At 47.5% G+C, this 12,237-nt stretch overlaps 1 protein-coding gene across 2 annotated transcripts in view; it reads left to right on the plus strand.

The window, feature by feature from the left end:
* The first annotated feature begins 286 nt into the window (after window positions 1–286).
* The window catches only part of SLC8A1 (solute carrier family 8 member A1), a 103,472-nt gene continuing 91,521 nt past the window's right edge, over window positions 287–12,237 (plus strand). The window contains exon 1 of one of the 2 annotated variants that reach the window (XM_068675482.1): window positions 287–425. In XM_068675482.1, coding sequence (XP_068531583.1) covers window positions 373–425 — 53 coding nt within the window. In that variant the 5' untranslated portion in view covers window positions 287–372. Of the gene's footprint in view, window positions 426–8,991; window positions 9,128–12,237 lie in introns of those variants that run through there. The other variant, XM_068675490.1, reaches the window with a different exon arrangement.

The following is a 12,237-nucleotide window of genomic DNA, read 5'->3' on the forward strand; positions in this document are numbered from 1 at the left end:
GGAAAGGGAGGAGAAAAATCGGACTTGGTCATATCTATTTGCCTCCACCTAGGAATTACTTTGGAAAAAAACAGCAAAAAGTTAATCTGGGGAGAAAAAAAGAAGAAAAAGGGGTTCTGAGGTGCAAATCGAAGCAGAAAAAGATCGTTATTTATTTATTTCTGCTCATTTATGTGTTGGATGAAGCTGAAAGCTGCCAGATAGCTTCTTTTCGACAGCTTGAAGTTACTGTTGGGAACAGATCCATGTATGGAAGCAAAAGCAGAAAAGCACAGATAAGCTGAGATCCAGCTATGCAAACCATCTTTAGAGACACTTAAAGGACAAGCACCCCAGCTCCTTTCTTTCTGGTAAATTTAGAGACACTATCATATGAGGGCTTTTTTCCATTCTGCTTTACCCACAACGGCTGAGACGCGGCTGGGGTAAGTGAAAATCAATTCAAGCTTTTCTCAGGAACACCTAGGTTTTTTGGTTAGAAAGGCGTCCTGCAAAAACCCCGTAAATCTGGGGCTATGGGCTGGCTCTAACAGCGGCGTAGCAGTCGAGCTCTCGGAGCGAGGAACATGACATATAACAGCTTTGCCGCTGGAGGGACAGAAACTTTCCAAGTGTCTGAAAGAGTCAAGAAAAAAAAAAAAATCTTGGAAAACGGGTGTTTTATCGCTCGTGACGCGGGTTCGCGGGCTGACCCATGCTGGAGCCTTGGTGCACAGAGGGGCAGGAGGGATCGGTGGTGGCGCCCAGCGCCTGAGCCTTTTTGTGTCACTACTTAGAAAAATCTTAAAAATAGTCAAGGGGCTTTTCTTCTCTGGTCTGCCCTACTTTCGCTTTGAGATGTCCTGCTTGACATGTGGCTTGAGCTGAGTGGACATCGGGAAGAGCCTGTTGTAAACGGCTGTTGTTTTTCTTGGCACTCGGAGGCAGTTTCTCAATGTTTCTCTGCAGATTTGAGGTTGATTACATCCTGTGCAAGGATTTTTGGTACGGTTTTAACCGTCATTACAGTGTTGTGAAAGTCGACCCCGGTGAAAACAGCTGTGTGCTATTGTGAATATTTCCAAAGCACAGAAGTAATCGCTCTCCTTCGAACTCACAGGGAAATATGTTCGGTCTGTGAGCCGGGCACCGACAAAAAAAAAAAACAAAGTATACCCTTGGCAGAAAGGTTTTCTTCACTAAAGCATTTTGTCACACAGAACACACACACACACATTGCAAACCCTTTTTGTAGCCTTGGCTCCAAATCGTGTTGCTTTTGGATGGTGCAGTCAAACACGAGATTTTTCTTTAAACACTACAGCATGGCACTTGCATATCAGTTTGTGTGCTTTCAGGTGTTATAACACAGTACTCATACTCCCACTGCAAAGTGTTAGGTAAAGCTTTCTCATTTTTCAGGTGGTTAATAGACTGGAAAAAACAGTAGAGCAGGTGAAGTGAAATTACACAGAAAGAACTGAACATAATATCAGGAATACGACTGAAATTGTCAGAGATTTCCAGAGATATGATGACGGATGATTGTAAAGGGAAATTACTAGACCACAAATGTCATAAGCATTTCCATTCATGAATGAAAATGCTTTCTCTTGTCATTACATAAGGCGAACATAATGGGAGCGTTTGCTTGTAACTCCGTAGTAGTCTGTGCATACTTTTTTTTTTCTTTCCCCTTTTCCCCCTTATTTAGCAAGCTTTTCCATGGATATTCCCACAATCCTTGTTTTCACACTCACTGAGCTGCACATCTTCCCTTTGCCTGGTGTCTTCTCATGCGGTAGAAAGGAAATGCAATTAGGCTGAGATTTTTCTGTGCCAGGCTAACTTTTATTTTTTTATGACAAGTACATATCATTTCTCTATTGACATGCGCGTACAGAAATGAATCCTCAACTAATTGTGGCCAATAATTGCTACTAAGCCAATAGAAAACGATTTTTTTTAATATATATCTTTCTGCTATTACAATAAAAGGGCGCTTCTGCCTTCCTTGCTTACTGGGATTGCTTCCATTTTCTGTTTGGCAGAGCTGCCCAAGAGCCTTGCAAATGACCCTTCCTTTGTGTGCCCCTCTGTGAAAATCAATATCAGGCGGGCTGTGTTATCCCTAAGGTTTATTACTGTTATCAGCACACTAGCTGTTATTAATATTTGCTGTTGATTAGTCGTGGGTATTGCTGCTATTCATTTGGTCCCTCGTGTGAAGCTGACAGGATCTCACTCCGAGGCACTAGGCACGAATATAAATAGTCAAATCGAGTGCTCGCAGTAGTATCACTAGCGTGTTTTTTGCAAGCAACTAGTCACGACGAGCGCTGCAGCCTCCGAGCATCCGCCACGAGGTCCTCCCACACAGCGCTCCTCGCCGGAGCAAGTGGAGGAGGAAGGGGGAGCCCTCCTCTTCCTCACCACCAGGCCCAGCTCAGTGCTCGTCCTTGCAGGCCGCAGGCAAGGGGAAGCTGCCTCGGCCATCAGGGCACTTGGAGTGAGCAAGGACGTGCTGTCCTGGTGCCTGAGCACAGTTTCTTGTGAGAGGGGGAAAGTCGTGCTTGTGGTGTGAGGTATGCCTGAGGAGAGACAGTCCTCGGCGTAAATCACGCAGAGGAGGGCTACAACGTGAAGTCATTTGGCAAAGATATTACAAACTGGCTCTGACTCGCAGCGATCCCAGTGTGCGTTCTCCCCCCTCCAATGAATTCAACGTTTTTATGGTGATTCCTTGAAGGATGGAATCTGGAAACCACCTCTGTCTTTTCTCTAATGAGTCAGAAGATTGGAGCAGGTTCTGGGGACACATTGACAGACCGATCCACTTCCCTGGCCAGATACATTTTATTGCCTTTGTTCTAGGACAAAGGGTTTATAGGATAGCCCTGCCTGTTCCCAGCCTTGACACTTGCAGACCCATTTGCCAATTCAAATCTGGTTTGCCTGAGGAACGGAGGCCTGAAAGAATGTAATGTTGCAAAAAACAGCCCATGAAAATGGGCAGCTGTCTTATTTGTCTTTCTTGTTCCCAAAACACTACCTCACTTTTCTCTCTTCTTCATCTTCAGGATAAGGGACAATGATCAGCCTGGGGAGGGTTTTGCTAGGGGACTCAAAAACCCAGGCACTCCTCCAGAAGGAAAGGTATTTTAGGAAAAGTTTGAGTTTGCAGGCTGTGAATATTGCCGTGTGTCCCATGGCACTCACTGCTTGCCATCTCATGCATGGCTGCACAAATCCACCCAGCATCTTTTATGCACATGTGGCCACAATCCTTTTGCATAACAGCAGAATTTCATGTGGAAAATGAGAATGCCTCTACATATCTGTGCTTTAGAGAAACTGCACTGCTGTTTTTTTTATTTTATTTTTATTTTTTTGGTGTCACAGTGCTAAACCGTGAGCCATTCAGCTTCACAAGCTTTTTCCTCTTTGTAAAACTTTGGTATAAAATAGTTGACTGCACAGTATGAAGAAGTGAGTAAATCAACCTCATCTGGTCTAAATCCAGTTGTCTGTTTTGGTCACTTAGAGACATGAATTACTCCTAACCTTCCATCCCATAACATGAGTTGCCTTTAATGCATTTGAGTGACACTGAGCTTTTAGGTACTGAGGATCTCACCAGCAAACTGAGCCATAGTGTTACGTGTGTGGATGAAGGATGCCACCTGGTAAAACAATTGCATTTCTAGGTCCTCCTCTGCTACACAACAAGGTTTTGGCTGAGGTTAAGGCATTTGGGGTCAGAGTTTTTCCATCTAAGATGCACAAGTGGATTTTTCTAGAGAAAGGGGTGGGAGAACTCTCAGTTAAGAGGAATGAAAAGCCAGAAGAAACCATGCACAGACACCTGCATGGTGGCAGGGCTTTGACTACAGGTGGTGAGGTCACACGCTTTGGAGAGGACCTTGCTGTCACCCAGCATTTAATCCTATGAACAGAAGGAGGTTTCATTATCGCCCCCTCTCATCCTCTGATCTTCCATGTACTGCTGTGGTAGGAGGCAGCAAAATGACAGCTTTACGCAGTGCTGGTGTTTTCTGCCAATATACAAGCAAATCAGGCAATTTATGAGTTGACATTCATTTTTGAATTCATTCTTTAAGGAACTCAGTATTTTTCTGGCAACGCATGGGGGAAAAACATGGCAAAACAATGCAGTAAGTCTGGAGGTCTTCAAAACTGAGTTTATTCTTATCTAGGGCTCCAACCATTGCTGTGATCTAATCACAATTGTATTCTTATTGCATAGGGTCACTGCAGGGCAAAGAAGAAGTTGTTTTGGTTTCCATACTTTAACATATTTGGATTTCTTTTGCATTTAATGCTCAACTTCCTCCTGAGTTTGGGATGTTTGCTTTTAGGATCTTTCCCAAATCCCTGGAATGCTGAACTCTGACACTGCTAACATGAAGTGCAGGTTTCAGTTTCTGATGTCTCTAGCTGGGCCTTTTCCAAATGTGTGAGCAGAGAAGAGCCACGCGCTGCACTCCAGAAAACTCCGCGTGTTTCCTTCTGCAGGAAGGTGGGCAGAGGTAGGAGGGAGACACTCACAGAACTGGGATTCCAGAAAATGCCTGGATTTCAGGAAAAATACAGCATGAAGACACGTGCCCCTCACTTAACAGTGATTAATGGCTCATCTGTGAATACCCAAAGAAGACAAACACTCCAGAGCTTCTTCTGCCAAGGAGTGCTGTTTGGGTATAGACTTTTTCAGTGCTTGGGTTGTTTTAATCCCCATGGGAATAGGTTATAAAGAACGAGGTGTAAAGCCTTTTTCCTGCCCCCCAGTCTCCCAGTGCTTTCAAGCCCTTCATCCTGTTCAGGATGAGTTTCATCATTTTTGTCCCTGGGATGTTTCCCAGGTTGTCCTGCAGACCGCAGCATGCCCTGGAGGTTGCAGACTAATCCCGTATGACACCAGCACACACCATTTCCTGCTCTCTCGCAGAGTTGTCCTTCCTTTCACTGGAACATCGACTTGGCTTGTCTTTCTTTTCCTCTTACATAAGCAAAAGCAGGGAGCTGGAGGAAAATGTGAAAATGGAAAAATAACGACACGCATTAAAGGCAGGAATGTGGCCTGCACAGCTACATCTATCCCCTTTCTATCCCCACCACCAAGGCTTACCTGAGTCCCTGTTGGGAACCTTTACACATCGGATGCTCCCTTTTTGCTTTCTTCTCTTCTTTGTGGTGTATTGGATACCCTTCTTCTGCAACATGACCGGTCTGGGGTCATGGTGCCATCTTTGTCAGCTAGATAGATCCCTGCAGCAATGCCCAGGGAAAGAAAGGGCATTGCTGCCCTCCTGGGCTACCTGTACAGCCCTCAACCCCATGGCAGGTGGGGTTGGATCTTCCAGTGAAACCCATCTGAAAGTGTTCCTCCAGGCTGGGAGGTCCCCCAGGCTGCAGGGAGATCTGACGGACACCGAATTTGGTCTGAGAGATCCAACAAGCATTAGGAAGCCAGGGGCAGGGCAGGAGCCTGGTGGAGGGGATGGAGGGGGCTAATCCACCGTGTTTCAAGCAGGGGCTCATGGTGTCAGGCCTCAGGCAGAAGCCTGCATGATTTCTGGAGCAGCCAAGGGGATGTGGTTGGCCATCTGAGGCAGCTCTGGCCTCTCTCGGCTTTCTGCACAGGCCTAGGTTTTGAGGGACCACTCTTATCTCTTGCCCTGCAACCTCTTCACCCTTCCAAGTCAGCGTGCTTTGATGCCCGTGTCCAAAATTAGCAACCCGCAGCAAGGTTTGGGCCTTAGACAGGGAACACAAGGCCCATCCCTCTGGAACAGCCTGCTCCCATGCTGACCGCCAGCATTGGCAATCACCATATCCACATTTTGGAACAAGAAAGCAAAATAAAGGTGACATCTCCTCTCCTGGTGTCCAATTCACAGCCTATTGCTTTGGCTGCAGTTTGGTAAGCGTGACATTAAAAATGTCCCGCGTTTTCCCTTTGGCTTACAGAACGGCTCCAAGCAGAGAGGCCTTGTGCTTCTGCACTGGATGCGGCAATAAACATTTAGATTTGCTGCTAGTGCGCCGGGGCTGCCAACATGTACACAGCAAAAGTAAAACCCTTCCTGTGGCCGCAGACCGCAACATGCGAGCGATCCGTGGTATTATCCTGTTATTTAGTGAGTCATTGTCGCTGCTGAGAAATACACACAGTCAAATAAGTTGCTAACAATAACACTGGATGTGAGAGACAAGTGTTTGTTTTACTCTGGCGTAACTTATTCCATATGGTCCTTTAAAGCATGTTAAATGTTAAGTCACTTCGGCCCGCCAAATATTATTCTAAGATGACCTCCTGGATTTAGCCAGCTCTTCAGAGCATAGCTATTTGAAGCGAGGCTCTGAAAGCATCTCCTGTCCAGGGTGAATGCCCAATTCAGGAGCAAGACAGATGTTATGGATTGCCCCATCTTGAGCTGGATAAGTAGGTCTTCATTCCTACCGACTGTCCATAATAACCATGTTTACTGCTGCTCTGCTGCCTGCTGTGAGAGCTTTCAGATGTCAGCCACGTGTTATACCCATGTTCTGGCACACGGCAGAAACCCCACCCTGACTAAGGGGTTGATATAGGTTTAACTTCCAGAATTTACCTCCCTTTTATGTCTTTCAAAATTGCAGCTCAGCCAAGTCTTTGTGAAAACATTCTAGCAGGCCTTCCAAATCTTCTTGGTAGTGTCAATTCATGCTGTAAAAAGACAGATATACAGCTGTGAAAGATGTTCTCCTCGAACTTTCTGGCTACTTTACCCAGAGGCTTAGCACCAAAGAAATGAGCCCCAGCACCACAGCAGACCCTTGCATGATGCCCTGCGCTTCTGTTGCTGCTGTGCTCGACCTAGTCCACAGCACAGCTTGGAAAGGAAATGGATTTTAAAAGTTGCTCTCGTTTTGAAAGAGAGAACCACTTTTTTTTGCCACCTGTCACCTTGTGCACCTTGTGCCACGTGTGCCTGGTATGAGCCTCAATGTGTTAAAATGCCTGAAAATGTACCTCCATGGTGGGGCACTACAAAACCTCTGGACCTTCCAGATGTAGAGATACCTAGTTTAAATCTTTGTACTTTAAAAATAGCCAAGCAGGCTGTTTTTAAGCGTGTTTTGATGCACAAAGAGGAATGCTACAAACCAGGACAAGTCTGTAAGCATTTTGAGCTGTGCCGCTGCTTGTGTTTGCTAGTCGTTTTCTGTCCCTGTTGATAAAAACATACCCGACTTTAACATTCTTCTCTTTAAAACAGATAGTGTGATTATCTTGAAATGTGCCTTGAAGTGTGCGGCCTATGGAAACTTACAGAACAAGACAGGCTTCACTCCAACCTTAATAAAGCTGATGTTTCGCTGCCACAACTAAGCACAGGGCTGAACAACAGCCCTGGCCCAATAGGTCCTGAGTATGGTACTTGCTTTACTTTATATTCTGTCTTTGTCCCTTCTACTCTTCCCAGGTCCTGCTTCTTTACCAAGTTCATCTCCTTCCAGACAAGCCATCCACCTATATTTACACTTTCCTCACTGGCCCCAAGTTTGCTGTCTGTATACACTTATTTCTTACTCAGCATATGGTTGCCTTGGTAATTTCTACTTTGGCCAGCAATCAAGCTAGTCCCCTGCTTTTCTTATATCCAATGTTTCTCTTTTCTGCCATTTTTCATGCTGTTATCTGGTTAGGATTGTAACTGTCCAGGGACAGTCAGCTTCATATACATTACCCCTCTGTTTGTTATCAGCAGTGTCTGGTGGCTTCTCACACCATTTCATCGTGATGCATCTTAGGTAGCCCTAAGCCAGGGTTAGTCACCTGCATGGATGTCACTTAGTCCTTGCTCTGGGAAATGTCCTGGTGCTGCAGTTTGGGCAGGGACAGGCCATTTGTGTGCATTCCTCAGCTTGTAACTGGCAGTGGGACAGGACAGAGAGTGAAGGATTTGAGAAGGACCGCTGTGGCCGGACAAATGTTCCCAACACAAGCCTTCCTGCGCCACTAGATCCTGGGAGCATCTGGGTAAGCTTCAAGATGTCTGTGTGCACACAAAAGGCTATCAGAAGAGGTTGCTAAGTGAGTTAATGACGCACATCATATGCTTGTTCACCTGTCCGACACACCTTCCTGAGGAGATGATGCTGGGAGCTGGGCCACTGACACTTGATCTGGAAAGAGGTTTGCTCATCCAGGTCTTAAAGTCTTCCTGTGACTTCTCCCTCTCTGCAGACAATCCAGCTGGCCATGCCATTACTGATTAACCTACCCTCATGTCAAACTTCACACTCCCTGGTTGTCATTTAACCTCCTGACTTCTTATCTTATAGATAGTAGGAGTGGGAAACACCTATTCCCTCAGTTTTGTGAGGATATGTCTTCTCTTGATGTTACAGTCTGAGTTCCTGCAATGTTTCCTCTTGGATCAGGTCTTCTAGATCTCTCACGTCTCTTATTTCTTCCCACTGGTGGCCCTGCAGCTGCTGCCCTCCTTCCTGATGCCTCTGCTCATATAAACACAGCTGTTAACTCTGGAGTCTACTGATGGCAAGGAAAATGCCAGACACTGTCAACAGCCCTGGCTCAAATTGACAAGAAATAGCACACTGGTGTCTTGAAGGAGCAGCATCCAGAAGATTTCTTAGTGTGTGTGATGTACGTGGAAAGGAGCTAAATGAAGGAGGAAAGCCCTGGTGGGGCAGGAGGTGCGGCAGCAGCACGGGTTCAGAGCCGGGGCACGTGTGAATCCCCAGGTCCCTGCTCTGTTCTGCTCCCTGCTCTCCAGCCTGCACATGCACGAGCACCGCAGCAGCCCACGTTCCCGGGCTGACAGCTACATGCAGGAAACTGTCTCACCCTCTGAGGAGATGGGGAGCGCTCGCAGGAGAGCAAGAGTTCATCTGAGTAAGCAGAAGCGCAGAGGGAAGAAGTTGGGGCTTGCACAATCTGCGTTAGGAAACATCTGCACGCATGCGCATGCTCACACACACACACACACCCCCGTGTCCCTTCTGCGATCACAAACCCGGGAGCACAGCCTCACAACCCAGGCCATTTCATCAGGAGCACGGCTCCCCACACGAGCAGCAGATTTTCGCAAGAGACCTGGGGGTTTCTGACCAAGAGGTGGGTGGCAAAGTACCAGCTGCTGTTGTGGTGAGGCACCGCGCAATCTGGAAAGCTGTGCGAAAGCCTTTGGGCTCTGAACAGCTTAGGAAGAGGCCAGGTTTGAAATTCCAGGTGGGGAGCAGGGCTGGCAAGTGGGGTTTGAACGGAGAACACAGCCTCACAAACAGTGCGGTTTCATTTCTCCAAAATCCCGGCTTTATCCCCACCCCACCCCAAAACAAACAAACAAACAAACAAAAAAAAAAAAAAAAAAAAAAAAAAAAAAACATAGCCATTAGGTTATCTGGAAGTTAAATCTGCTCTTCTTCTCTTTCTCCCCTCTTTGAGACGAGGCAGGGCTGAGGCAGAGGAAGGCAGAGCTGGAGCAGCAAGGAGGAAAGGCAGATTTCAGGCCGCCCTGGCAGCGCAGCACCCGTTACAGCCCCTTAGAGGGAAGACCAGCCAGCTTCCCTTTAAGAGAAGTCATTTCACATCCTCTTGTCTAATGGGATGGGTTTTTTGCAAGGTGCTCCAGCTGCTTTCTCAGCTCGGAATATATAAATAAAATATAAATAAGGTGCTCCGACGCAGCTGAGGTCAATCCCTTCTCGCTTTTAATGAAAAGGTCTCTTCTCCCTGGAGCACCCAGCCTGGCTCGGGGCTGGCAGGCAGATGGTGCAGAGGAGGCCAAATTACCTGCACGGCCAGGGGCCGCAGCCAGAGCCGTGCTCCACATCTGATTTACCCCTGGTTGCCAGCTGATAGCCATGGGAACGTGGCATTAAAATCAAATGAGGGGTGTGGTGGCCTCATGCGACACTGGAGACGCCGAGGAAACATCACGCAGTCTTCAGCTGGCAATGCACAGCTTTCCAGGTCTTGCCACATCACCGTGGTATTCGTGCTTTGTTTTTTTTCTTCGAGTCCCAGCTCCTAGAGGCACAGGGTTACATGCCAATATTTCATCTCTCTCATTATTATTTTTTTAACTCCCTTCTGGTTACCAAGTAAACTGGAAAACACCAAAACTTGGGGTTTCAAAAACAGAAGGCAAACCTGGAGAACACACCAATCAGTTACATTTTAATCATGGTTTTATTTTATTTGGGGGAGAGGAGGGGATTTTTTTTTTTTCTTGTTGTTCAGCCAGGTTCTCTCCAGGCCAGGGCAGGCTTGGGGTGGCTGTGGAAAGAGCTGGTGCTTTAAAACCAGGGAGTGCTCGTGCCTGCTCCTTTGTAGTGGTGTCCCAGAGCTGGCACACTGCTCCTCCAGGGCCCCTTGCAGGATGCTCTTCTGGAGGCAGCTGAGTCCCCAGGCTATTGCTTTCACTGGGAAATTTATTTCAATTAATTGACCTTGCATCTGCATTTCTAGTTTCTGTATTCTGCAGTTTTGTAACAGCTAAAGATTTATTTTTTATTTTTTTTTATTTTTGGTGGGAAAAGATGTTAAGGGACAGGCAGTCAAGCAGGGGACATCTGGTCCTTCGTTTTCCAGTGACTCAGGCTAGGAGGCGGTTTTGGCCTGTGGATCAGGGACGGGAGTGAGATGTTGGTGCTGCTGACACAAATGACAGCTGCCAGAAGGCTTTTGAGTTTCTACTCAAAGGAGAAGTGGGATTCTGGGGCTGCGTTCAAAGCGTGTGTCTTGTTTTGTGCACTAGACGTTTGCAAAATACTTGCAGCCCTGCCTGTTCCCAGGCTCTCTAAATCCATCCCCAGACCCTACAGCTAGTTCTGCTTTCAACCCAGCCAGGAGGTTTCTCGTGCAAAGACCTTCCTTGGTCTGCCACACGTCAACCCTTCCTCCAGGAAAAAGCTCTCCCAAGCTGCTGAGTGCTCTGCCCACCGATGGATGCTCTGGATTTTTTATTTAAACCTCTGTGAAACACGGAGTAGAGCGCTCAAGGGAAAGCTGGAGAGTGGCACTAGCAGAGTTTCTCAAGTTACCTCTGCAGCCTCCCAGAGCATCGCAGTGAGAGCAAAGCATAAGCTGCCAATTTTTCACAGACTTACCCAAATGCTCTCGCTGAATATTGCTTTCTCCCTGGGTCTTAGCACTCAGCTTTCCAGGGGTAAAAGACACCTTCAACATCTAAGCCCTCTGCCTGGCCAGTGGACCACTGCTGTGTGTTCAGAGCTCCCCGGGATCGTCAGACCTCAGACTGTACCAAATACGGTGAAAAAGCTGGAGAGCTTAAAGAGAAACAGAAGATGTACAGCACAGAGCTGCCCTTCCTACTCACCACCGTGTCCCACGCCGCCCCTCACATTTCCAAGTGCCTGATTTATCCTCCAGCCAGCAAAGGCAGGTGTGAAGGTGACAGTGAAAGTGAATGCTCAGACTGCTGGAAACTATGTTTAGGAACATCTTTTTTGGAAATACAACTCGCAGGGATCTCCAGGTCCCTGCCAAGAACATGCAGAGAGGAGCCAGCGAAGGTTCAGCGGGCGCGCGCTCAGGACTGCTGCAGCGAGGAGCGGTGACAGATGGATGGCAAGCCAGAGGTGACATCCCATCTGCTCCTGCAGGATCTCCCTGGCATCTCCTGAGGGACTCAAGGAAAGCAAGGATGGAAATGACTAAGCACTAACCGACGAGGGCTCGCTGGTTATCCTCCAGCATTATCCAAACCCAGAAAAGCCGGAGCAGAAACCCAAGCATTCCACTGAGGGGATGCTCCAGATAAGGCCAAGAAAGAGTGGTGGGACGGATGATTGTGCTGTGTTTGGGCCAAAGACTGCCCTTTCCCTGGCCACTCAACTCTTTTACAGGGAATTTAAGGCAGGAATTTCTCACACAAGGAGTACCTGGGGGGTTGTGTCCCCCTCCTCTAAAGCATGCAGGAGTTCATGCGTCTTCACAAAGTATTGAGTGGAGAGTTGGCCTGCACCACTCTGTCCTGTAGGTTCCACAGCCCAGTGACTCCTGTATTCACAGGGAGGGATCGTCTTTCTGCTCTGCGTATGTAGACAATACCCAGAAACCTCCTCCAGCGACTGCAGAGAGATGCGGGCTGCTGTCGGAGAGAGCTGTGGGTGTGCATGAATGAATGAATGAATGAACCATTCGTTAGCACCGGCAGGAGAAGCTCCATGATTTTGTGACTGCTAATTAGTGGTTGTAAG

Source organism: Anas acuta, chromosome 3 (genome assembly GCF_963932015.1).
Source record: "Anas acuta chromosome 3, bAnaAcu1.1, whole genome shotgun sequence".
Classification (NCBI taxonomy): Eukaryota; Metazoa; Chordata; class Aves; order Anseriformes; family Anatidae; genus Anas; species Anas acuta.